Here is a 27261-nt window from a genome sequence, read left to right as displayed (position 1 = left end):
AGCGCTACTCGTAGACGCGCTTCACCCCTCCCGCGGCTGCGTTTGGGTCACCCAGGGCCACTCTGTGCTTCAGGAACCGGCAGGACGCAGCTGGCCCAGGTCCCGAGTGCCCTGCAACTCTGCCCTGGCGGCCTCACGGCGCAGGCGCCGCGCCCACAGGGCCGGACTGCAGCTCCCGGTAGGCTCGGGGGCGGCGCGCAGGCGCGGGGCTGCTGCTCGGGCTTCGGGGCGCTGGGTCGTTGTTGCCGCCCGGGTGAGTGGGGAGCGGCAAGGGGCGAAGGCCGGAGAGTGGGCGCGTTGTGCCGAGCAGCCCTTACGGTGGGTGTGGGGCAGGGTATGGGTGGGCGGACGGCGGATCAGCCCCTCCGCCTGCTGCCGTAGCGCTGAGGAAGCCCGGCGGGAGGGGCCGCTGCTGCGAGAGGAGGAAGAAGAACGGGCTGGGTCGGGCCCGCCCGGCTCGGACCCCAGCGGTTTACCGGGTGGGGGCGAGCCTAAAACCTCCGTTGGTTTTCCGGAGTGCGAAGATCAAGTCTCGGTTAGTGAAGAGCTGAAGGGCGTAAGGCAGGGTTTTCCTGTTGGCGCTGGGAATTGGGCTCTCTGGTGGTGAAGTTTTCCTGCCGCTGGCACCTGAAAGGGTTCTGTGGACTTAGGGGCCGGCAGAGTGTGGGTGACTGTCTGCTAGTGGTCGCTCAGGGAGGAGACGTTGGTTAATTTTTCAGCCAGCCCCTAACTTTGCTGTGAAACCCGAAGACTTTATAAACTCCGCCTGTACATCTGCCTAGCGCAATTCTTTCAATTCATTGTGTGTGTTTTCTACAAGTTAAAAGCGCACAAGTCAATGACATTTGATTTCGGAAGGACGCTCCCCGGCGCACCGGGCCGGTGGAGGGTTTGTGCTGCAGCCCCGGCACCAGGCCCCCGCTGCTGGAGCTCCTGTTGGGGCTGCACCGGGCAGGCAGCGGACCCTGGGAGCTGCCAGGGCCCAAAGGGGTTCCCCTGGCCCCTCATTACAGCCAGCTTTCGTACCGCCTGAGGGTTTTGCACATCAGGTCTCAGCATAAGCTTCTGGCAGCTATCTGCCTGTTTCTATGCAGGTAGGCGCAAGGTGTGTTGAAAATAAGTGCTGTTCTAGTGAGGCTGCTCCTGTGCTTCAGTTTTTGCCATGCAACATCGAATGCGTCCCCAGGAGTAATGGTTTGCTGCTGTGTCGGGTGTACAGAGCTCGGCAGGGATGTAAGGGAGGACCTGAAAGTGAACAGTACTCTCAAATTTTCGGTCAGGTAATGGGAGTAAAATGGGCACGAAATAAATTTCTTCTGCTGTCTCATTCTAGGCATGTCAGTTTCGCCACTTTTCTGTAATGAGTACAAGTATCTAAATGTTTCTATAAATATTCAGATATTTGTATCCATTACAGGAAAGTTATGTTTACAGACGATGTTTCTTTTTGACTCCAACTCTGTAGACGTTTCCTCCAGGAGGAGATACTGTGTATCACTGGCCATGGGCAGTACTTCTCTACTGAAGAAAATCCAGGTACTGTCTGGAAAAAACAAATGCCAAAACATCCCTTATCTCATCTGATCAGTAAGTCCCAGTGCAGTGGTGCTGCTCTGTGTCTTGAGAGGGAACAGATAGCTGGAGTGATGCTTTCTTCAGAGTGGCTTCTCGAGGTGGGCAGTACCTGTAGTACTTGGGATTTTTAGCTTATCCCAACCTTGTATTTATTTGAGATCATAACACCTGCCCTGCAGCTAGTTTGATGAGCACGCCTGGAAGCGTTGCGGAGATAAGTGTGCTGGAAGGCCGCCTCCTGTGCTGCCAAGGCTGCCACTTCCATGCCCCGTGCAGCTTGCTGAATGCACGCCTTGGGGTTCCCCTTACCTGGGCTAGGTGGTACATCCATACTGCCCTGCAGTGCATGTGACCGGTGTTCAAGAACATGCACCTGCAGGAGTTTTTATGGGACAGTGCCAGCTTGGTAGCTTTTGCCATCAGAGTGCTCCAAGTGATGGCTGACAGATGTGTCTTAGTTCTGTATAGTTGCACAGAAGACTCATAAAAGAGCACAGTGGGCTTCATCTGGTACCAAGAGCTGTCTGATACAGAGGAGGAGTTGACAAGAAATGAAAATACAGGTGCCTTCTGATCTCCTTCATCATGGAAGAATTGTCATTGTCTCTGTAGTTCCTCTGCAGTAGCTGTGTCTCCTCCTTCTCTCCCCAGGTTACTGTATGGACAAATGAGAAGATGGGAAAGCTCAGTTTGCCATATATAAACTTTAGTGTATTGTTTCTTCAAAGCGAATGAGGCCTGGGGCTTGCTTTTGTAGGAAAATAGTCCAGAACAGGTATTCCTTACTGCCTGGAAAGCACGATTTACCTTGACAAAAACTGCAGGCAAAAATGAGCTGCCACCTGCTGGCTTTGAAAAGCTTTGAGCCATGGAATGTCTGCTGGCTCTCTGGGCAGGAGAACCTGATTAGTGTACTCCACTCCAGGCTGGTCATTTGGAAGGCTTGGGTGGCTTTTTGACAGCTTTCTCTGAGGAAAGGGGGCGTGGGGCTGTTCAGCAGTTGTTATAAGGCATCATCAAAACATCCTAAGGAGCCTGCTGGGATTATGGTAATGCTTATATTTACTCATTTAGCAAAACTAGGAAAAAAATAAAGACAGCTCTTTCAAGTGCAGCACATTCTTTGTAAGCAATTCTGTGTAATCTTACACGCTGGAGAACAAAATTGTTGCCTTCGTAGAGGTTCCCTGGGGAAATGCCTAGATTAGGCTCCTCCAAGCAGCTGGGACAGTCAGGGGCCCTGACTGGTGCAGGAATGCTGACAGCCCTCTGGACTCCCCTGCTCCGGATTGAGTTCACCCAGAGGCTGGGTGGAAGGAGGCTGTGAAGGAACAAATGAGATTAAAGTGAACTCTGCAGATGTGCTGGCCAAAACTGGCTCGGTTTGTTTTTCATGATGTCACTTCTATTTTAAAATCCAAGTTAGTGAAACCACTTATAGTGAGCTTTAACTAGACTCTAGTTTCCTATGGGCAAGATATTTCTAAAGCCTCTTAGAGTCCCAAGAAACTACCTTTCTAAGTACAGCAGAAATTTGTGGGGTGATTTTTTGGAAAGAAAACTGGAAGCTATTTTTAGTATCTTTTGGGATTTAAAAATATGCTTTCAGAGAGGAGGGGAGAAATATTATAACTTGTAGATAAGAGGTATGTGAAAGCTGCTTCACAGTCTTGCAGGTTACGATTCAGGTAAATATAATAAAATGGCCTAAGGTAAAGTTACTGCTATCTTCTAATTTCTTTAGCTGTTCCTTGATTTCTCAGGTGAAGGAATAATAGCAAGATTTTTGTCTCTGATGTCCTTCAGAATTTCTGATGTATTTTTTTTCAGATTCTCCTCTGCTTAATGAGAGAACTGAAAATGGATTGATCAGAAGTGACAGCTTTGTGACCGTTTCCCTATATGTTTCTTAAACACCTGTGAAGTTGCTAGAGTGAAGAATGTACTTTACATTGTAGTTCCATATCTGGAAAAAAAAAGAGCATTGCCTTCTCTGACATATATAATGTCTTAATGGTAAAGATAAGAAGGTTACTTAGAAGACAACTAGCTCTGCCTATTGAAGTGCAAAGTATTTACGGAGCTAAAATTGACAGTTGGAGTTTTGTCTACAGTATTGCAGGAAGATGTGCCACAGATATTTACATTCCAAATATCTGTTCCCCCTAAAAACCTGTAATCTTCTGAACACGTGTCTTCCTCTGTGCTGCACAGCTACAGGGAGCAGTGTGTTTAATGGGAGGCCAAGTAGCTTGTTTGATTAGATTGAAGCTGCAGCTGCCCTTTATGCCCTTTTGAGGCTATGAGAATTCTTGACATCATGGTTTAAAACCTGATTTTTAGCATGTTGTATATGGGTGTCTCTCATGCTGTGGTTTCTTTTGTAGGGAATGTTTCTGAAAGTGGCTGTCAAGTGCTAATTAGTGCTACCATCATGATTTTTTAAAGGTGTCTCACGTTCAGTGTGCTTTTGTATTTTCAACAGTGCTGTTGATTGGTAGGTTTTAGGAAATATGTCCAAAACTATAAATTTTCATTTGCCAGGCCACGTGTGATTCTCTTTCTGTTGCGGAATGGAAGACTCAGGTACAGAAACAGTGGGGGTTTTTTTGCTGTCCTGCTTTACTTTTCAGTTTTGTGTGCATGTGAACACTGTAGCTCAGGATTTGAAATTGTTAATTGGATCATACTATAGAAATAAGCATGGCAAAGGGCTGAAACCTGAACATTAATTCATGTATTATGAAGGATGAGTAGTTTTCCAATCTAAGATAGACCACTGGAGTAAATAAAAGGTAATTAATTAGTTCTGGATGACAACATTTTATGATTCATGGGGAGGAAATATAGCCTATGTGAATGTAATATATGGTTATGCAGTGCTGTGCTCTGCCAGATTAAGGGGAGTATTATTCTGCAGTATGCAGAACTATTCTCCTCCTTATAATTACTCATTAAAACCACAGCTTTTAATACTTGAGTGCAAATGGTCATGCGGAAATGTGCTAAACACCAGCATGTTGATTTAGGATTCAGAGAGTGCAGCCTGGACATAGTGCTGTGTAATTGACTGCAGGAAATGTTTTTCTCTTATGATAGTGTGTAATGGCTTGAACTGTAAGGAAGTGCAACACATTAAGGCTTTAGGAATGAGAAGTTTGCATGCAGATTGTGTGGCATCTGCTGTAGCCATCAGTTAATTGTGCTTCAGCTGTTAGGCACCTGGAGAAACAAACACCATGAGTCTTTGAAACCTGTAGGAGGTAGCATGCCAGACCACAGAGGCACTCCTTCAGTTACTTTTGGAACACAGCCTTGAAAAATACAGGTGTTCTACTCTGCACTTTCTGTAGCCATCAAACTTGGGTGTTGTCAGCTCTAAGGCCTCTTGGCAAAGGTCTAAGCTCTTCGAATTTGATCTACTTTAGTTCAGAGGAAGCCAGACAGTGTTCTTTTGGCATCCTTTACCATGAAATTGAGAATTCTTCCTGTTTTTTGTTCTGTTCAAGAGGACTTTACCTAAGCTGCTTGTTCAGCTTTGGAGTTGTGTCCTATTGGTGTCAAATGTGGTTTATAAATAAACTCTGGTGTTTATATGAATAACTTTTTTTTTAACAGCAGACATCCTGAAACTAGCGGTAAATATATTCCTCATTCAGGTGTAGGTGCTGGTTAAAAATGGAAATTTACTGTTCTTGCAAAGGCAGTTATTAATACCAGATTTACTTTACAGGTAAACACTACTGAATGGTGTGGATGAACCTTTGTGTTCATGTCTGTTTGGTGTCTCTGAATTAAGGTGTCACCATATGGAACTATGACAGGCAGGGAGACCTTTCTCAATGTAAACAACTGACATGAGGGAATCCTATAAGTAGGATTCCATGGTATTTTATGTATATACAGTCCTTCTCTGTATTTGAGACAATAACTTCAAATTGATCTGGTTTTGGACAGTGTAAGTGCAGGTTTGCAGTAATGTTGTCAGTAAGCATCCAAACTGGAATGTGGGTCATTGGAGAGCAAATAATATTTGCTGTATGTCTGTTCTGTATTGAATATTTATATATAGAGCTGAGAAAGGGTTTGGGAGGCTAATGCCCATGAATGTATAGATCTAGCTTTTGCTCCCCAGACAAGCTAGAAACTCTTGCTCACAGTCATTCAAGTCACCTTTTTTGTGTATGTGCTCAACTTGAAGCACGGATTTGTCTGAACAAAAAAAGAATCTGAGAACTGCTTACAGAAAAATGAAACCAACTTTTCTGCAGAAACTGTTGTGATTAACTGTTTTTTTCCAAGCCAGATGCTTCCCAAATTGTGACCATTAGTAAACGGATTCCCTGTGCTCTCCTTGCCCATTGGAAGTACTATATAGACTGTATGTAACTTCCTCTAAGTATAATATTCAGTGAGCAGTTCTGTAGTCAGTTCTGTATTTTTAATTTAATTTTCTTTCTTGGCAGTAGGATTGACTGGAGTGCTGCTACTCAGGAGCTGTGTTCCCTAAGCCTTTCAATAGAGGCGTTTTCATTTTCCTTGGACAGAACAGAATGTTATTTCAATGGTTTTGCTATAATTAACTCTGAGGCAAGCTTCCTTTGTTCTCTGTAGGTAATACACAAGGATATGAGTCAATAATAACCAATTAGCTTGCTTGTAGTGGAGTTCTTTACTGCCCTCAAACAGCAGCAGCAATAAGTGTAAAGCATCTTGACTCTTCTTATGACTACAGTATCTGTAAAAACCCATGATGTTAAGCTGGACTTGTAAATACTAGGTGTGGTTGGTATCTCCTGCCTCCAACCCAGCAGCATCCCATGCTTTGTGGGAATTATGGCCTTGGAGTTCTTTTGAGGAAACTGACATTCATCGTAATATATATATTTAGCTTACTTACTAATGAAAAGAACATGGCAGAATGAGATTCTTGTCAATGAAGAAGCAAGGTACAGGCAGCTTCCAAGCATTCTTTGTCTGTTGTAGAATAACATATATGAATGTTGTATGAAAAAAACTTTCCTTTCAGAGATGTATTTGGAGATTGAAGATGCTTTTTGGTTGAGATACTTGCCTTAACCTTGGCTATTTCTTCTTATTTTTTTTCCCCTCATAGATCTGGTTAAGACTTGGGTTTTGAAGTGCTCGAGCAACTTGCTACTGCCCAAGTCATGACACTCCCATTTCGGAAGGACTTGGACAAGTACAAAGATCTTGATGAGGATGAAATTCTTGGCAAACTTTCGGAGGAGGAACTGAAACAACTGGAAACTGTTCTGGATGATCTTGACCCTGAGGTAAGTAGTAGCCAAGAAAAGTTTTATGTTTTCATTTGTTCAGAAACTAATTTGAAACAAATTGAGACTTTTGTTGTTACTTGTATGGCATACAGAGTTTTTCCTCATCTACTACTGATCTTATTTACAGATATATATGTGTGTATATAAAGTCTCAACAGTTTATTTCCTGTTTGCAACGTGCATGCAACTGCAGCAGAGGAAAACGTAAGAGGGATTGTCAGGGAGAGTTTTCTGGGACTTATTTATAAATAAAAATGTCTCTTTGTCCTGTACTTGCAAAGAAAGTTTATTTAGAAAGGCCTGTTTAACTTTCCTGTTTCCAGTGCTGTCTGATAAACAGTTCTTGTGAATCCATTTTTATTTTCTTGCCACTATTGTAGGAGTTTGAGACAGGGCGACTGCTAACCTAAAGACTCCTGGTTGTGTATCTGGTGTCTTTTTCTGTCTTCTGCTGACTTTGCAAAGAGGTGGCAAATAAATATTCAGAAGCCAAGTAATTTTGTCAGCGTGGGGTACTGAATAAGGATTCTTCTAGCCTTCGTTTATAAAGCTGTCTCCTCTACTGACACTGCAGCTAATATCTTTCTAAGATGTGTGTTTTCTCCTCCCAGTTCTCTGTTCTTTCTTTAATAGTAACAGGACTAAATTTAATCTTGAATGTTCTGGGGTCACTTAAGAGTATTACAGTCACCTGATTTGCTGCTGTGCAAGGCATTCTTGATTTTTTTTTCTTTTTTTTTTTAATTGGCTTTGGCTTTGTAGACATTTTAACAGAGAACTGCCAAAAGTGATTGGCTGTCTTTTGTGACAGTTGGAGTTTTTATGCAATCTGTTCATTCCATACTAATAACCTCCATTTTTTTCCTTCCTTTCTTCCCTACTTTTTTTTTTCTGTCTGGACTATGCTGAAGATAGGAAAAAAACACCCCACTTTGAGTAAACCCAAAAGCATAAATTACCACCTGAACTTTAAATAGCTGGGTTTTATTTACTACTTCTTATTTAAACATTGCTCATTCTAGAAAAACAAAAGCAAAATAACTAGCAAGTCTAGTACTGGGAGCTGTTATGCTCAAAGAATTGCTTCAATCTATTTGGAATGCAGTGTGCTCTGTTTGCAATTATATTCTTGGTGGCTAAGTACAGATTACCTTGTGTCCTCCTCCACCCAAAAAAAAAGAAGTTGGCAAGAGATCAAAGATTGCCTAAAAATGACGATGTATCTGGCTTGAACCTTGAGAGCAGTGAGGAGGAAGTGGGAAATGAAACTAAACCGGTGTTCACTCAGATTTTCTAAGCTGTACTTAGGTGCTCCGTTTTGTGTTTCAGAATGCACTGCTGCCTGCAGGCTTCCGACAGAAAGACCAGACTGCTAAAAAGGCTTCAGGTCCCTTCGACAGAGAACGACTCCTTGCGTATTTAGAGAAGCAGGCTCTTGAGCACAAAGACAGGGAAGACTATGTGCCTTTTACAAGAGAAAAGAAAGGTAACACCACCCTCTCCCTGCTGTAGGTGATGATGAAATCTCTGAAGTGGACTAGCCAGAAATACTGTGAACTAAAGTTTACTGAAGTGTCTGGCAGCTCTGATTTTTAACTTGCAACACTTCCAAAGAGGTGTTACTGTGCAGAGGCAGGGTGCTTCCTGTTAAGGCACTTATGTGGTGCAGGGGCTGGTGTGCTGCTTACGTGTAGCACAGGAAGGAAATAAGACTCAAAAGGTTTTTATCAAGACTGCAAAGTTCAGATGGGCATGGTATCTTCAAAGTATGAGCTACCCCTGATTTGTGTTGGTAATAACAAAGAATGCTGTCGTTGTGCTCATGCTGCAGAGTGCACACGGTAGCATTTGTAATACCACACTGAGTTTCAAAGAGAGGCAATAGAATCATGCTGAAGGGAACCTTTATTTGTGTAGTTTAGTACCACTTTTGTTGAGAGACAATTGTGACACTGCTTTGTTGACTGAAGAGTGGGAGTTTGGTGACTGAGTCTGTAAGAGTAACCAAGTTAAGGATAGTGCAGTGTCTTGTATGCAGAAGGCAGTTAAAGGTACCTATAGCAGCAGTACGCTCATGGTACCTCTGCTGCTGGCAAATGCCTGGTGATACCTCGTTTGGCTGTGTAGTGTGCTGCTGTTTCCTCCCGTGTTTGTTTCTTGCTCCCTGTACTTGCTAGTTTGTTGGAGACAGCCTAATGACTTGGTCTGATTGAGTCCAAGTATGTTTGGGCCTCATAGCTGGTTTGTGGAATCCCTTGCATCCCCACCAGCTTGTATACTTCTCCTTTCAGATGTGAGATTGGGCATGGAGAATTTGCTCTAGTTAGTACTTCCTCTACTGCATTGTAGGGCTTTATTCAGACAGGTGGTTTACTAAGGTCAGCTTATGTATATGTGCAGATGGCAAAACTATTTGGGTAGATAAAATCTGCAAGAATCACATAGAAAAACAGAAGGCTCCAGTTGTAACGTAGACTTTGGTTAAGAAAGATCAAATGTCATTTCCTTTACGTAATAAATTAGTACATAGCCTGTCTGGGTGTTGCAATATGTCATGCCAGTTTGGTTAGTAAAATTTCCTGTATCTCTTAAAAAAATAAAGTTATTAAATAACTTTTTCTACCATTTATTTTGGTACCATAGAAGAAGATAAAAGAATATGAAAAATTAAATGTAGCTTACTTTCACTAAAACAAAAAACGTGGAAACAGATGTTCAGAATGGAAATACACACCCTCTTAAATGAGTCGGAGGAGGCAAGAAAGCTAAGCTCATTTTGTAGTAGATGAGGAATAACTTTCCCCCTGATGAGAATGTTATGGTTCAGCTTTGACTTGTTGCCATGTTTTTAGCTGTTTTGCACAAAACCACGGCAGAACTAAGTAACTTAGTATTTTAAATCAAGAAATCACAATCTTTATTGACATGTAAAACTTGGAAGAGGAGTAGAGCAAAATGTAATAGTTGTGCAGGATGGTTTCTATCTAGAGGGAGCTTATATCTGCAGTGTATTTTAATACTAAAAAAATCAAACAAAACAGCTAAGCTGACTTACAGTTTTTCTATTTGGCTAGAGAAATGTATTATGGAGAAATCCTAATAAATTGTGGAATAAGGGTGGGTGAAAATCTTGCTTGACTGTTCATTTAATTCGCAAGAAAACAGTTGTAGCCTTTGGATCTAGAGGTTTGAGGGGGAAGAGAGATGTACTGGAGATACAGCTATTTTCTGGTGCTTTGTGGGTTAGGCTTTCCTAGAATGCTTCTTTGTGCCTAGCTGATCTTACTGCTTTAACTTTGATTAATAATTTAATGGAATAAGAATAGGAAAATTATCCTTCTCCTTCCTTCTGTTTTAGTAGAACCAATATCCTGTGTGGCAATTCGGCCTGTAGGCTTATTGAAGAAGCTTTCCCAGGTTAATTTTAAGCATCATGGCTTGTTATTGATTCTGGTAACCTTGTTTCCCTACTGTTGTGCAAAGGCAAATCCTCACCTCCAGTTGTCTGAAGTACCTCTTTTTTTTGTAATTTATTATTAAACCAATGTTGCATCTCTTTCAGTGATAGTGGATGTGATTTCTCCTAATCTTTGCAGCCTTTTTTGGCTGTATGCTGTAAAACATGGAAAAGCTGAAAGGATATAAAACGTCCTGATGTAGTGAGATGAACAGTACTAAAAAAATATGAAGCTTAACCATCCCCAAATTATATTCTATTGCATTTTCCAGTGCCTGATTTTTGTTTCTAAGAGCATTCTTAAAAACATACTTTGTTTTTAAACATGATTTAATGACTTAAGTCACATTCTGTTCTAATTAAGTGCTGACCATACAGTGAACCATTGTTCAAGAGGTTTCATGAGAGCCATGTGGTAATAATTTTAACAAAACTGGCTTTGTCTCAATCTGTGTACGTAAGTGTGCCATAAAGATTTTGCAAAGCATACAGCAAAGAGAAGGATCTTGTCTAAACAGTGAAGGGAGCTTCCACAGTGGAGTCGTTGTCCTCAAACATGTTCCATGCATCTGACCAAGCCTGACCAATGCTCCTCATGTCTCCTGGAACACCATAAGATGAGAATTATTGCACCTGAGATGAAAAGTTACATAACATCAGTAATGTACTCTGTGCTGTATGTTGCAAGGCATTGGCAAATTGAACTAAGCTTTGCAGTTTTAGCCTCTGCATGCTCCTTATAGTGGTCTTCTCTTCACAGATTGTGTTGGGTTGGAAGCGACCTTCAAAGGTTGTCTTGTCCAACACCCCTGCAGTGAGCAGGCTCACCTCCAATGAGATCAGGCTGCCCAGGGCCACATAAAGTCTAATATTGAATGTCTCCAGGAATGAGGCCTCAAACACATCTTTGGGCAGCCTCTTCTAGTATTTTACCACTCTCATTTTAAAGAACTTCCTCCTTACATCTAACCTAAATCTGCTCATCTCCAGTTTCAAAACTCTTGTCCTGTCACTACAAGCCCTTCTAAACAGTCCCTCCCCAGCTTCCTGTAGGTCCTCTTCAGATACTGAAATGTCAGTGTAAGGTCTCCCAGGAGCCTTCTCTTCTCCAGCTTAAACAGCCTCAGTTCTTTCTGCCTCTCTTCATAGGAGAGGCAGAATGCCTCTCTGCATTCTTTCCTGAAGTATATTTGTTCTGTATTGATTTGCATTTCATGTAAATTCTGTTTTAATATTTGGTTTTGGTTGTGGTGGTTTCTTTTTCCTACTCTATCATCCAGTTAGACTGAAACTGTTGTCACCTGCCTAGAGCTCCTCATCTGGTTGGTCACCTATCTCTTGTTGCTGCCCTGATCAGTTGTTGCTCTAGATCACCATTTGCTTCTGTTACAGCAGGATTTGGGATGCTGTGTTTTCTAATTGCCTTTCAATTGCTTGTCTTTAAAGACACTGTGTTACACGTTGTAAATCAAAGCTCATACCCTGTAGGAGCTTTGAGGAAACAGTTTGTGGAGTTGACACTTTCCGTACATGAACACTAGAACAAAATAACCTGATACCCTACCCTTACCATAAACCAGTTTTGTAACTCACTGCTGTGTGCCCTGTCATGAGATAATAAATGACATTATTGTTTCTACAATGAGACATTGAGGAAGTAACTTTTAAGTTGAAAGAAAAAAAATCAGTATTTTGTTGTGCTTACAAGTGAATTGATGCACCTAAATCAGTGCACATGGTAACTGGTGGTTGAATTGTGGATTATATCAGTTTATTAATGGAAGAAACTTTAAGGAATGTGTTGGATATTGCTTGCTTTTCTTAATAAAGTTACTGATAGCTTGTATTTGGTTGTCCTCAGGTAACACACAATTCCTTTTCTGGCAACGGTACTGCAAAGTATATTTCAGACTTTCTCTGATCCACAGATTTTGGTCATCTGCTGTCTGCTAGCATGGGGGTATGACTGCAGGGTATGTGAGGATAGTACAAGCAAGATGCAGAGCATAGGTACACTGAACAGACCTGATCTCTGCAGGATTTTCTGAAGTCGTCTTGGATGCTATGAGTCTGTAGATGAAATGTCTAGGGCAGTTCAACCAACACCATCCCACCTTTGTGCCTTTGAGCAGAACTTGAAACTGAAAGTAGTTTCTGTAGCAAAGCAAGCCTGTGCTTTAATCCTGGGATGTGCCACATTTAGCAAGTTAGCTAAAGGCACAGAAGACTTGAGTATATCATTATTACAGAAATCATGTGAGCATGTCTGAAATTTGCCCTTTCATGTTGTAATGCTTAGTCTTTGCAGTATCCATATTGACTGAAAAGAAGGATGTCATCTTCCTTCATGTGATCAAATCCCTGCTATTTTGGAAACATTCCACTTGAGGGCTGAGAAAGCTGTTCATCTCATGGGCTGCACAGATGTGCTGACTTGGTTTTGGTGGCCTTTTGTGGAGTATTTTGTGCGTGGCTAGGCCTTGTTGTTTGTTTGTTCTGGAGGATTTTTTGGTTGTTGGGTTGGGGTTTTTTCTGAGGTTTTACATTAAGTGGGGATGGAATTGCCAAACCGTCTTGGCAGCAAGCCTTGAGTTAGATCATTGTCCCCAGAGACACAGGGGTCTTATCCTTTTTGAAGTGAGTTTGTTACTGAAATTGAGGAATGGAAAAGGACTTGCTTTTTTTATATGCATTGTAAATCTCTGAACTCTGGGCTAGGATGTGATGAAGCCAATTAACGAGACATTATATACACCAGGGTGTGACCTGTTCTATAACAAAAACTGCTCCTGACCCAGTTCATGTGACTGGAGTTGGCTGCAATGAACATTTGTGGAGGGGAGAGGCTTTTAACATTTTTGCCTTAGTAAGAACTAAGATACTTCTCTCTCTTTCTCTTTAGGTTAAGTCAGGCATGCACAGATAAATTTAGTCTTATTCCTAGGAAGCAAATATTTAGAACCATAAGTTCATAACCTATACACTTAAGAACTACTTTCAGGAACATCAGGAAAAGTAGTTCTTCACTGAGTACTGTGTGATGAACCAAGCTTAAGGCTGATCCAGGCTGAAATGCATTTTTATGAAATTGTTTTAGCTGAGATCAATTTCCCTTTCCTGCTTGCTGCCTGCTACACTAGTGACACAAATAGGATGACAGGAATGAAGGTTCACATGCTCAAATCACACTTTCCTCTTCCTCTCCTTCCTTATTCTCTGAAATGCTCGCTTCTTTACTAGCCTGTTCTGAGGCAAACCAACGAACATTTCTAGTGGAAGGCTTTGGATCATGGTTATGTGATTCAGTGTTTCATGGGTTAAAGAAAACCTCGTTGAACATTCTCATACCTCTCCTGAATATATCAATTTAAGTTGAAAGTTATTCTCTGCCCAGTAAGTGATGCTGGTAAAATGAAATGGGGATAAATGTACAGTATCAATTATGTTAAAATAACCCTAAACCTTTACTAGAATCACAGAATCAGTCAGGGTTGGAAGAGACCACAAGGGTCATCTAGTTCCAGTCCCCGTGTCATGGGCAGGGACACCCTATTCTAGATCAAGCTGATTTTGTTTTAATCCTGAATCACTGCAGTTTCTCTTGCATCAAACCTGAGGAGTATGGGTGGTAATGCATGTCAGCAGCTTTCAACTACTGATTGTAGTCAGTACAGTTACATAAAGAGATTTATTTTCTGCTTCTAAATATGGATAATGATAATTTATACAACTTTCCAAAGAGATAGCAACCAGGAACAAAAATACTCTGTTGCTAGCAACAGATCTTGGCCATCAGAATGTGTTGTCAGAAAAAATCTTGATATGCTTCTTTGTAATCTGTGCTAGTGGCAATGCATTAAGTTCCTTTAAAAGGAAAATTAACCACAAACTATAGTAATCTGGGATGGGTATTTGGAGAGGGAGAGAAAAGGTGAATAGGTTTTGTTATGCCAGTGTCATATGTAAGACTCAGGAGTTGACTTCAGGCATTGCTTCCCACAAATGGTTAAACCAAAATGCCACTTTGTTGGAATTTCCCAGAAACAAAACTGAAACATCTGTATAAAGTTTGTTGTCTTTAGGAGATATTTAAAAATACTCAACTTAGTCTCAGTGCAAACATGTAATGAGATACTCTTGTATGCAGTGGAGGGGGTGGGGGAAATCTTAGGCATCTGGCTTCTGCCCAGCTGGTCTGATTCTGGTGCATGGTGAGTTTTCATCCTCTAACTGGGATGAGCCAGGCTGATTCATGTGTGGAAATATTTTTTTCACTATGAATATGGAAGAGGGTGGGTTCCTAAATTAGCAGTGAGACTTCATAGGAAGATTATCATCACCACATTCTGTCCTGGGAAATGTCAAAAGGAAGTTGGAACCACTTTCCCACAGCTCTGTCTGCTGATAGCTCAGGCAACTTGGAAAGTTTGAAAAACTTTGAATAACTGTTAAGATTAGATTCACAGTTCTTTAGTTGTAAATTACTTCTATCAAATGGATCACCTTTGCTTGCTCAAACAGTACTGGAGCTTTTATTTACCATGCTAATTTGTCCTGAGCCTAGGCACCCTCACCACTCCTGGGTTTTTGCCAGTGGTAGACATCTTTGTTCTGAAAAATCATTTCTAACATGAACTGTTTTCAGAATAACTATTAGAATAGCTTTCTCATTCTGATTTCTTACTCTGACTTTTCAGCTGGAGATACATGCAGTAATTAGGCTAACTACACAGACCACTATTTATAATGCATGTTTCCTAAAATAACTTTTACCCATTCTCTGTCTGGAGTGACTAAAAAGCTGGTGCACAATGTGGCATTACTGATGCTTTTTCTACTGAATCTTCTGTGACTTTTCCAAGTATCATTTTAGAACATATTGTACTCAGCAGAGGAATCTATTACCTTGTTTTGTGCTATCCATGTGGGTTTTTTTCAAGCAGTTCAGGAATCTCCTTTTTTATCATTTTACTTCAAAACTGAGCTAAGATCTGAAATCATAGAATCAACCAGGTTGGAAGAGACCTCCAAGGTCATCCAGCCCTAGCCAATCAACTAGACCATGGCACTAAGTGCCTCATCCAGTGTTTTTGAATACTTCCAGGGATGTCAACTCCACCACCTCCCTGTGCAGCCCATTCCAATGCCAATCACTTTCTCTGGCAAGAACTTCCTCTTAACATCCAGCCTATACCTCCCCCAGCACAACTTGAGACTGTGTCTCTTTGTTCTGTTGCTGGGTGCCTGGGAGAAGAGACCAACCCCCACCTGGTTAGAACTTCCCTTCAAGTAATTGTAGACAGCAATGAGGTCAGCCCTGAGCCTCCTCCAGGCTAAATACCCCCAGCTCCCTCAGCCTCTCCTCACAGGGCTGTGCTCCAGGCCTCTCACCAGCTTTGTTCCCCTTCCCTGGTCACATTCCAGTATCTCAACATCTGGCTCTTGAAGTGAGTGGCCCAGAACTGGACACAGTCCTCAAGGTGTGGCCTGACCAGTGCTGAGTACAGGGGAAGAATAACCTCCCTTGTCCTACTGGCCACACTGTTCCTGACACAGGCCAGGATGCCATTGGCTCTCCTGGCCACCTGGGCACACTGCTGGTTCGTGTTCATCTACTATCTACCAATATCCCCAGGTCCCTTTCTTCCTGGCTGCTCTCCAGCTGCTCTGTCCCCAGCCTGTAGCACTGCTTGGGGTGGTTGTGGCCAAAGTGTAGAACCCTGCACTTGTTCAATCTCATCCCATTGGCCTCTGCCCACCTATCCAGCCTATCAAGGTCCCTCTGCAGGGCTCTCCTACCCTCCAACAGATCAACACCTGCTCCTAGTTGGTGTCATTTGCAAACTGACTGATGATGGACTCAATCCTCTCATCCAGATCATCAATAAAAATACTGAACAGAAATGATCCTTGGGGGACACCACTAGCAGCTGGCTCAGAAATGAAGTTGTGTATGCTGTAAAACTACAGTGAATTCTCAGGTCCATGATTTCACATGATGATACTCTGACATTCATATTACAGTTCTGCCTGGGTCTCTTTCTCCCTTGAGAGGATACTAGTAGTTGTTCTCTACCAATACTAAATTCTTCTTACAGACTTTTTCTGGGGGCTGTAAAAAAGGCATAATGGAGGTTTACATTTTACTTCCTAATCCTGAGGAGAAGGGACAAAGAAATTGAGTTGTGATATGGACTCCTGAGAACTTGGAATAAGTGATGATATATTCCTGCATAGCCTCATTTCCTCGTCTGAGTTTCAAGAACAGGAGAATCCTCATTCTTTTATGTTGCCCTTGGTTTTTTTTCCTCAGAGTTTACTAAATGTAGTGTATATCCCTTTAGTAGAGGAAAGTTTAAAGGCAAGTAGCTATATAATATAGAATAACATCAGACTGTTGTTTTTTTTTCACTCTAGGAAAAATATTTATCCCCAAACAAAAGCCTGTACAGTCTTTTACAGAAGAAAAGTTCACTCTTGATCCAGAACTGGAGGAAGCCTTGACTAGTGCCACGGACACAGAATTAGGTGACCTTGCAGGTAAGCTGTTTTTAACATATGAATGAGCTGGTGCATATTTACATGAGAAAGATCTATTATTAATGTGGTGAAGTATTTGTTACTTGAAATGTGACTGTATGTAGCTATAGCTGTGATATAATCTTGAAGTTGTATGCCAGTTAGCTTTGTCAAATAGTGATGATTTATAGTAAGGTGGATTATTTTGGCCTGAAAAATTATCTGATTTTCAAAGTTAAAACTTTTAAGTTGATTCCTCAAACTATTGAGCACACTACCTTTTGTCCTTGCACATAAGAATTTGTTGTTAGGCTTGTATTCCTTAAAACTTCAGTTGGGGATTTTGTAACTGAACTGCACTTTTAACTCCAATTGGAGAGGTCAAGTCTTTCAGAGATGTGAAAGACAGAATGTCTATAATATATGTACTTTTCCCACTTTTACTTAAATTACTAAGAGCTTGAGTAGCTTATTGTGCTGATAACTGGCTGTTTTACAAGTGACAGTTGTTATTAAAAGAAACACTGCAACTGAGCTGCCTTAGGAACAGTAAAATTATGGGTTTGCTTTTTTTTTTCCTTTTACAGCTATACTGGGAATGTCCAACTTGATAACAAACAATCAGTTCTGTGATGTAGTAGGAAGCAGTAATGGGGTTGACAAAGACAGCTTCTCAAGTAAGTGTGCATGCAAGTGCTAGATAAATGACTTCTTTCTACCACACACAGTTACTATAGCATTAACTATTTTCTGTTGCACTAGCATTCTTTATGGACTTGAGTTGGAAATGTGTATGTCTATAACATTGCCAAGTGAGTTCTGGGAAGACTGGAATTAAAACATGCACACTCAAACCTATTCTGCAGTTAAGTCACTTTTAGGGGCTGAAAGCAGACATAAGCTTGCATTTGTGTGTGTGAGTATTTAGGCTCTATGTTTGTGACTTCTGTCCTGTGTGCTTTCTGAGAAAAGCTGGAGTGCAAGAAAAGCAGAAAGGCTATGAGGACTTTCTGGAAAAGAATTGAACTTTATAAAGATACACTCTGGAGAGGATGTCACACTTTTTTGTGGGGGAGAGAGGTAAAGATCGACAAAATGATCGTTAAATATGGTAAATACTTAGTATAGGTATCGTATATTCACAGTGAATTTGTGACCTGTTTGTTTACTATTTGATGCCCTATTTTTCAGATATAGTAAAAGGTGAAAAGATGTTGCCTGTTTTTGATGAGCCACCAAATCCCACAAATGTGGAAGAGGCACTGCAACGGATTAAAGATAATGATTCTCGTCTTGTTGAAGTTAATCTAAATAACATTAAGGTAATTACCTGAAATCTGCAGTAAATATGTTGCTCTTTCTCAGTAGAAATCTTTAATCTGCAGAACTCTCTTAAGAGAGCATGATGTACTTAGTTTAAATATAGCAGCCTTTCTGCCAAACGTTGCAGCCTGTGTAATTTCAGAAACCTTTAGCTAAACCCATAAACCATCTTGCCTGTTTCTGCCAATGTGTATTTAGAAAGTCTTAGATTTTCTTGCTGCCAGCCCAGATTTCTGTGGCTGCCAAGTTGGTGACAGTTGCAGCAGTTTGCCATTGTGGTGTTAACTTACTTCTCTGAATCCTTAGTGTTTGATGAAGCAATGTGCTGTCTGCTGTTCCCAGCAAAGTGATATTTGTACCTGACATCCTTGGGTTCTCATGCAAAAGAGCTGTCAGCAGTTAGGGCAGCTTCTACACATAAGTGTAACAGTGCTGGTTTTAAACATGACTAAAGCTTCTGAATATTTGTATGGAAGAACAGAACTAGGAATCCTGACTTAGTGTGCAGACAGCAGTGACAGGCTGCTAGCTGCAATCTCACCAGCAGCCTAGGCTATTTGTTTCCCTTACTAAAGGAAGAATATAAAATACATGAAGACATATCATAAAGAAAGACAAAATAAATGCCTAAAAAGGTAACAGAGCAAAATTTCTGATATAATAAACTGAGAAATTTGCTACCTTAATTATCTAACATTATTTCTTTTAAACTTCATTGCTAACTGTAGAAATTGTCAAAATACAACTTTTCAAATGCTGGAATTATTCTTGAAAGAACACATAAAATGAAACATTAATAGTTTCACCAGTTGAAAGCTGGAAATCTTTTTTGCATTTGTGTGAGGTTAATTTGATGTTGGTTGATAGCAGAATGTTCAGTTCATGTAGATTTTGCTCAGCAACAGCTCCAAATCAGCTAAATAATTTTTAACACTGTGGCAATAGCATGAGTGTAGTAAATGCAACTTGGCTTTGTAGAACTGGTGACTATAATAGGCACTGCATTTTACAAGTGGCTTTACTACACACTATGAGACTGCTGGAGACCACAGATAGTTAATAGTAGGGTATATTTTGCTGGTGACTACAGATAGTTAATAGTAGAGTACATCTTGCTGTAAAGAGAAAAAAGATAATGGAAGAAGTCTGGGGGGAGGGGATAAACTTGTATATCTCAAGAGAGTGAAATGCTATTTTTAATTCAAGAACATACCAATTCCAACGCTGAAAGAATTTGCAAAAGCCTTAGAAACCAACACGCATGTGAAGAATTTTAGCCTCGCAGCCACCCGAAGCAATGATCCTGTTGCTGTTGTAAGTAGTCTTGCTAACGTAATGAAGTGGGGTGTGAGGGAAGTTAGGATGGAAGGACAGTGATAAAGGATTGAATTGAATCCTGTTTAAATATTTAAGGATAAAAGTGATTATATATTCTGCTATGCTGTAAAGTGTGTTTTCATCAAACCTTTGATATAACAAAGTTGGAAGATGATTATTAGTTGACTAACATGCAGCAATGCATCAGATGTATGAGATGAGGGAGAATTCTTTTCCAGTTCTTTCCCTCTGTTATTTCATTTTGTCACGTGCTTCTTTCTCTTACTACTGTTTAGTTCCTGATGTTAATTTAATGAGTCAATAGTATACTCAAAATTAACTTAAAAAAAGCACATGTGAGGACTGAAAAAGCTCAATTAGAGTATTCCTTGAAAACTAATTAGAGTTTTAGTTGAAGAAACCTGTTTCTCTGATCTCCCTGCTGCCAAAGATTGGCTTAAAACTTTGACATATGAAGTCAAGGTATCTAGACTGACACAGCTTGAAACCTAAGTATTTATCATCTGGTCCTGTTTTTCCTATGCTGAATCAAAAGCAGTAAACAGCTCTAGCTGTTGTGCCAGGACACTACTTTGTTTTAATTTCAAATAGGAAAGAAAACTACTTTCAAAGACTCCATTAAATATTTGAAAGCTTTGTCTTGGGGCCATCAAAAAGTTCCTGTTGAGTAGAACTGAAACATTCGTAACAGAACTTAGAAAGGCTTCTTTTCTTGTGTGTGGTTTTGTTGGGATTTTTTTGCATTGTGACTTTTTTTTAATCAAAAGGTTACGATTTTTATGACAGTAAATGCCACTGGTTAGCTATTCTTGTTTGCTTGTTTTATCAGAAACATATTCAGGTATATGCCTTTTCCATAAGGGTTTCTTAGCTACATGCTGATACTGTGCTTAGAGCTTTGAATTTTAACTTTCTATCAAATCTCTAGACAAGTGCTTTGAAAGTCAGATCTGTTTACAAACTAACTATATCTAATTCTCCTTTCAGCTGACTTAACACCCTCTCTTTGGCCTTTACTTAGCAGTTTGCATTACTCTTTGTATGCCACAAAGGCTTACAAACTGGAATTGGTTCAATATGCTAATTTTAGACAATCTGTATTCTGTGTAGCTTTTTAGTGTGTAACAAGAGAAAGGCAGGTCTTTTCTTGACTAAATACTATTAAAACAGAGAATGTGGCTAATGCCTGATTGGAGGCACTTCAGTCTCAAAAAGTGAAAGCTTGCAAAATTGCACAGATGCACAGTAAGTGTGTTGCTGCTGTTGAGCTAGTTAGTGGAAATAGTTCTTGCTCTCTCCTATGATGTGCTGCAGCAAAATTCTAAAGTTTAATTATGCTTTCTTGTATTCAAAGGCTCTTGCAGATATGCTGAGAGTAAACACAAAATTAAGAAGTTTAAACATAGAATCAAACTTCATCACTGGAGTTGGAATTTTGGCATTGGTCGATGCACTGAAAGACAATGAAACTTTGACAGAGATTAAAATTGACAATCAGGTAAGCAAAGTGGTGGCAACACCATAATTACAGTCAGTCTGTTCTAGTTGACTGAGTATTTTTAGAAGGCATCTTGTGAAAAACTTCCCAAAATATTTTACTTTGAAGTATCTTAACCCCATAAGTGATTTCTTTGAAGTTTCTTAGTGTTATCCCATTTAAGTTAATTCCCAGTCACTTCTGTGCCTGCTTGTGCCATAAAGTGCACAAACGTTTTATAATGTTCTGACTTCTAGATTAATCAAAATTAAGTGTGCCTTTACTAATAGGATGAAAGTATTCTGATCTCTTTTTAAGGTGAACACATGTAAGCTGTGTTGTCATTGTGTCTTTTACTTCAACAGAGGCAGCAGCTGGGCACAGTTGCAGAAGTAGAAATTGCCAAGATGCTTGAAGAAAACACACAGATCCTCAAATTTGGCTACCATTTCACACAGCAGGGACCTCGAGCCAGGGCAGCTGCAGCTATCACAAAGAACAATGATTTGGGTAAGACCTGTCAGTAGAGAGTGACACAGTGTTTGTGTGGCACAGGTTCTAAAGGTGTCTGTTTTTCTACTGACATAAACAGGATAGCAAAACACGAGTAGGACAGTTTCAGATTTCTCCCATGCTTTACTTCTACTCCTTTGCTGCTGCTTGATGTTGTTCTTTTGTTGCAGAATGTTCAGGTATATGAGGATTTTTAGCATACTCTAGAGTGAAGACATTCAAATCCCATGTGTGCTCTGGCAAAGGGAGGGAAAAAAGTTTTGTTTATTCAGATTCATTATTTCTTGAAAAGCAATATTTGAAATTACTAGTGCAGGATGCCTTCTTCAATGCTAATACATCCAGTCTCATTTTAAATTGCTCAAGCAGGAAAACCAAATGTGCAGAGGCTGGGACTGGGCTTTTATGGTTCTGTTTATGCACAGGCACCTTCCCTGCCTCTTTTTCCAAGGTAACTAATGGCAGTAGCATCTTTCTTTGCTGCAGCAAATTTCATTGGAGCTCATCTGTTTGAATCATAACTAAAAGGATGAACAGAAAATTGGTTAATAATATAGCATGCAAATGGAAATAATTTGAATACTGATGTCAAGTTCTTGAAGCAAAATAATGTAATTACATTTTTAAAATGCCATTTCATTTAACTTCCTGTGTTGAAATGCTTTGTAGTAAGGATTACACATATGAGCAGCATGAAAGTGGGTCAGGCCATGTAATAATAGTAGTAGTTAAAGAATGTATTAGATGGAATGGTGTAGGAAATTGTAGTTTGATTTAAAGATCTCTTTGCCTTGTGAGTAAAGCTTCTCTAAACCAGATTTTTTTCATTATAATGCTTCAGGTGTCTCTCTCTACTTATAAGATTTCTCTTTTCACTGGTTCTCATTTTGGTGTTTGACTCTTGGAAATCTACACTTCTATTGATATCTTGCCTTTTTTTCTTTGCTTTCTTAGTCTGGAGCATGCAAGTAAAAGTTTCTGCAAATACCTTTTCATCTCTCCAGCCCTGATGCTACAGAGACAGGTTACTCTGAATACCCAGTTGGGTATTGAGCACTGCAACCTGAGATGTTCAAAGTCTCTCATTTCTGTCTTTGTATGTCTCTTCAAAAAGTCTACATTTTCCTTCTCTCTTGTTTAGTGTGTTGTACACTTCCCTTTTCTTTGTCTGAAACTGTGTGCATGTTGCTTTTAACTGCATGATTGGAGAAGTCTAAGGATGAAAACTCTTCCATCTGTTCTTGTGATTTGATGAAAGAGGGAAAGATGAACTTCTGTCACTGAAAATGAATTCATATGTAGATAAGTCTTTGGGTTACATTGGCTTTGAAGAGTGAAATTCTAGTGTGATTCTATTCTGATTGTTCTTTAGACTATCTGAAGAATTACTTGAGACAGAAAGGAGGGGCAACAAAACAACTTCCCCTCTAATATTTTGATCTGAAAGTAAACCAGCTCATCTGAAATTACAAATATCTGTAAAAACAGATGATTTCCAATGAGTGGATTTGAGAACAGAGTAATTTTCTTACAAAGATGTGCTTGCTTGACTTTTCAAGTGAAACAGAGATGCCCTGTATAATTTCCAAGACCCTTAGCCTTGTTTCTTGTGTTTTTACAGAAAAAGAAAACACCATTTGACAGGGGGATGAAGAAAATATAAATCAAAAATACTACAAATATTAAGCAAAACTCCAGTCATTCAGTCAATCTTGTGTATTTTTTAAGTCTAAACAGCATGTGAGCTTTTAGTGAATTTATTCATAAACTTGTGGTGTTCTTGCATTTTCTAACATTTGACTTTCCTCATTAATAAATAGAATGCTTTAGGTTACTGAATGCATCTTATTTTGGCAAAGTGTATAGATAGTATTAGATGTAATATGATCCTTCTGTTCTGTTTCTTTTGAAGCCACATAAATATAATTCACCACCACAAGAAAACTGCAGTGTAAAAAAAAAAAGTCCTAGATGAAACATTATGCAGCAAAGTAACTCTTGATGTTGCAGAAATATGAAAAGCAGTTATAATGATAAAACACTACATTTTGTTCTTTTCCTCTCATTACAGTTCGCAAGAGGAGAATTGAAGGAGACAACTAAGAGATCTTATCAGAACTGTGTGGAGATTTCAAGAGTTGTCAGGGAGGCTTTGGCAATCTTGGACTACATTTACCTGGCTTAGAAGGGAAAAGACTGGAAACCCCATTCCTTTTAGAGCAAAGATATATTAATAATCTGCTGGTATGCATCACGTTTTTCCAATTGAGACACAGTAACTGCGCCAGTCTCTGTACCATAGTTTTCGATTGGGTTTTTTTTAAAGAAGTTTTTTGTATTTCAAGACTTCAGCTGTGCTTTCTACTAAAGATGTAACTGCAAATCAATGGTATAATTGTCTGTAGTAAAAGAATGGGACATTCAAGATCATTGGGAAGATAATGACCCAACTGAAATGTTTGTAAGACAATCTGGGGGTGCTTATTTACGTGGAGGGGTGTGTATATTCTTGAAAACAATGAGTTAATGGTAAGAGATTGTTCACAAAACAATTGGACTCATTGTGTGGAGCTGTTCAGCCTTGTTTGTATGCACTGAAGAGAAATCTTTTACACCTATCTTGTTTGTAGTTCTGCTTCTTTTTTTTTTTTTGATCCTGTGATTAAGTTTTAAAAGTATTACTTTAAGCCAAAAAAATTAAATTGGCTAAGGACTTCTCCCATAAGATCGAGGGACTAGTAAAAAAATGAAACCCTTAACAAAACGAAAAATGTAGAAGCCTTGCAAAATGGCTATTTGTTTGGTTTTTTATTACAGCAGAACCTTTAGGTCTTTTTCAAAATGTCCTATAACTCTATCTTGTTCTGTATCTAAAGTGGATATGGGTTTAGACAAATGTCATGTGTACATCAACATAATTTAGTGTTAATTATTTGTTTACAAATCCTAACCTACATTCATAAGTATCAATTTCCCTAGAAGTAGTGGACATGTTTTTTTAAATACTGTATAATTGTGTAAAGGAAAGGGACCCTTAACTCTAAAACCACTGTCCTAACTTACTGGCCAATGCAAAATCCTTCTTTTTTTTCAAGCTGTTGGCATTAAGCCAAATACTTCACATAAACCTAGCTTTTTTTTTATAAAGCAGTGAAGTAACACTTTTAAGGAAGGATTTTTCTGTTCTACTTATGTCCTGATGTTGAAACACTACATAAGACAAGCAGAAATGAACCAGTATGCAATGTAAAATCTGTATGGCATAGTAATTATTAAAATATTTAAAGTTTTATATCTAAGCAAACTAATAAGGCAACAAGAATCACTTCAACTTCTGTACTTCTTTGAAATAATATGAAAATCTGGAGGTTTTTTTTTGGTGTAGGTCTGTTTTCACTGTACTGCACTAGTTAGCTCAACATTGTCATCAGATCACAAAAGCAACCTAATGGACTGCTTGGCTGTTTTTATAGCAACAGAGGATTCAACTGACAGTTGTTTTCATCGAAAGATGATACTATGGTGAGTGTATCTTTCCCATAGGAAACTGAGATTTTTGCATCAGGTTGTACATACTATAAAAATTTAACAGAGCAGCTCTCTGACATTATGCCCATATTATAATTTGCTGCAAACCTTGGGTTTGATTTTTAAAGCCAGACTTTATTCCAGAGGTGACTGAATTTTATTGCAACTGTACAGAGAATTTTAGACTGTAGTGCCTTCAGTGAAGATGTATATAACTGGTTTATACTTTTCAAAGAACTTTTTCATATTTCAAAATTGGCCTTTTATTATAATTGCAAATAAATGTGTGCTCTGAAAAGTTAAGTTGGATGTGACTCTGTTAAAACCAAAGGCTATATATACTATAACTTTGAAGCAACTATAAATGATCTAATGAAAGAAAGGACTCTGCTGCTTTTGGGGTTGGCTTTTGTAAAATTTCAAGAAGTCTTTAGATTTCTGAACTTTTAAGTTCTTATATAAAACACATAAACTCACAAATTGTGTCTTCTTAAACCCAGTGCTATATAAATGTGGCCAAAGCATGTCATGTGCTGAATTGCCTAAAGCTGTACTTTGTATTTGCTAGGCACCATAATCATTTGGTGTCAGAAATACCAGACTGTAGTGTGTCTTCCTTCATTTGTTGAAGGGCTGTATGTTCATGGAATCTGCTCATGTATTGTGATTCTATGATGATTTATTTTATCATTATCTAACTATATTAGGCAGTTATCTTTTACTTGAAGGAGAAAAAGGAAAGTCTGGGTTATGGAAATGATAACCCGAATCCTTTCATTAAATCAAGTTTAGCTGCTTAATGACTTATTCAGATCACAGGCAGAGGCTTTTAAGCTGCTGCTGTCAGGTGTCCTGTCACAGATGATAGTGGTGGTTTAGCTCTGTAGGTAGCAGCTAAGTATTTGTCTGCTTGTTGTCACTTTCAGGACAAATACCTGACAGGCTGGGCAAAGAAAATGCTATTTTTTTTCCCAATCAGAAGAGTTTAGCCCTCCTGATTTTTGCAGACCGTTTGGCATGGTGCACGGAACAGTTACAACTGTCTTTTTTTGTGCCTCCAGTGTGTATCCTTTCTGGAGTAAATGAAGGAATTCAGTCTGTAGCTAGGAATCATAAACACAAGGAAAGTGAACACCAATGTAATGCTATCAAGTGTGATGAGATCTTGTGCATGACTTATTTTTGAGAGCAAGACTGGTATTACTTTGATAACCAACCACCATGAACACATTTTCCAAAAGAGATGATTTTCTTTCTTGATTATTTTTCCAATCTTAATGCAGAAGTCAAATGACCACATAAGTTGATTCTTTTGGTTCCAAGCTAAGCATGAGAACATAACCTATACTCCAATTCCATTATCTATTTACTGTTGTATTTTAAAGAAATAGCTTCATTCTCTACAGCTTGAGTAATATTGTTTGTAAGCTGCAAACAAACAAGTGTTCAGTTTAAATTTCCACTGAGGAAACATGAATTGAGTGTTTTTGCTTATCAGCACTATATGCTGTCAGAATGTAAACCAGTGTAAGTTTTGGATGATTAAAGTACTGTATTCTTGTAATTTTGGGGGTTTGTTTGTTTAAATAGTACATGGTCTTGCTTAAAGTTCACCCACGTGTTTACATCAAACCATTACTTTTTCTTCTACCAGTAGGAAGTGAGAGACCAAATGGGACTTCTGAAAGTAAAGGGCTGCTGCTGTGGAACTTGTTTTTCACACATCAGAAAACAGAAAGATGTGTAAGAGCCCATAAAAGAAGTGATAGCATATTGTCTGTTAGTCCATATAACCAAGTAAGGAAGAAATAGGGAGGAACACGAGGCTGCGTTGTGCAACATTATTTCAGCCATACTGGCAACGGGAAGATGCACAGGTAAAGGCCAATTATGATCCCTTCTGCAGACACAGGGATAAGAGTCTTCGACCTGCCTCAGCAGAGCATGCAGTGTCACACCAGTGGAACCAGGGGGAGGCTGAGCTCATCTACCCTTCAGTGTCAATGTCAAAGAACTAAGAGTCAGCTCTAACAATAGGGCGGTCTGTTAAGCGTGGAGCTGATGGAGAACTTGTGTTTAAAATGGATGTCAGTAGAGCAGGGTGACCTGAACTCAGCAAGTGCTGGTAATAGAAATTTGAGCAGGTGCAATGTGTGATACTGTGATACTGTATGAAGCAATACTACATGTGGCTATCCAGCTGGTGTGGTATGTGCATACTAAGAGCACAA

At 39.7% G+C, this 27261-nt stretch overlaps 1 protein-coding gene across 5 annotated transcripts; it reads left to right on the top strand.

The window, feature by feature from the left end:
* Positions 1–58: 58 nt before the first annotated feature.
* On the top strand, positions 59–26594 carry LOC135182956 (tropomodulin-3). 5 transcript variants are annotated; one of them, XM_064157610.1, is made up of 11 exons: positions 59–178; positions 6692–6872; positions 8205–8361; positions 16750–16872; positions 17439–17528; positions 18043–18173; positions 19381–19488; positions 20867–21010; positions 21355–21499; positions 22457–22526; positions 23574–26594. In XM_064157610.1, exons 2-10 carry the CDS (start codon positions 6747–6749, stop codon positions 22510–22512), a joined length of 1080 nt encoding a protein of 359 aa, XP_064013680.1. In that variant the 5' UTR covers positions 59–178; positions 6692–6746; the 3' UTR covers positions 22513–22526; positions 23574–26594. The 5 variants fall into 5 exon arrangements, with proteins under 5 accessions (XP_064013680.1, XP_064013679.1, XP_064013677.1 ...); XM_064157609.1 differs by having other exon boundaries at positions 178–253; XM_064157607.1 differs by lacking the exon at positions 59–178 and adding an exon at positions 231–318.
* Positions 26595–27261: the final 667 nt, after the last annotated feature.

This window comes from Pogoniulus pusillus, chromosome 17, assembly GCF_015220805.1.
Source record: "Pogoniulus pusillus isolate bPogPus1 chromosome 17, bPogPus1.pri, whole genome shotgun sequence".
Lineage (NCBI taxonomy): Eukaryota > Metazoa > Chordata > Aves > Piciformes > Lybiidae > Pogoniulus > Pogoniulus pusillus.
Note: the sequence above shows the minus strand (reverse complement) of the source record. Positions and strands in the feature narration are given on the sequence as shown.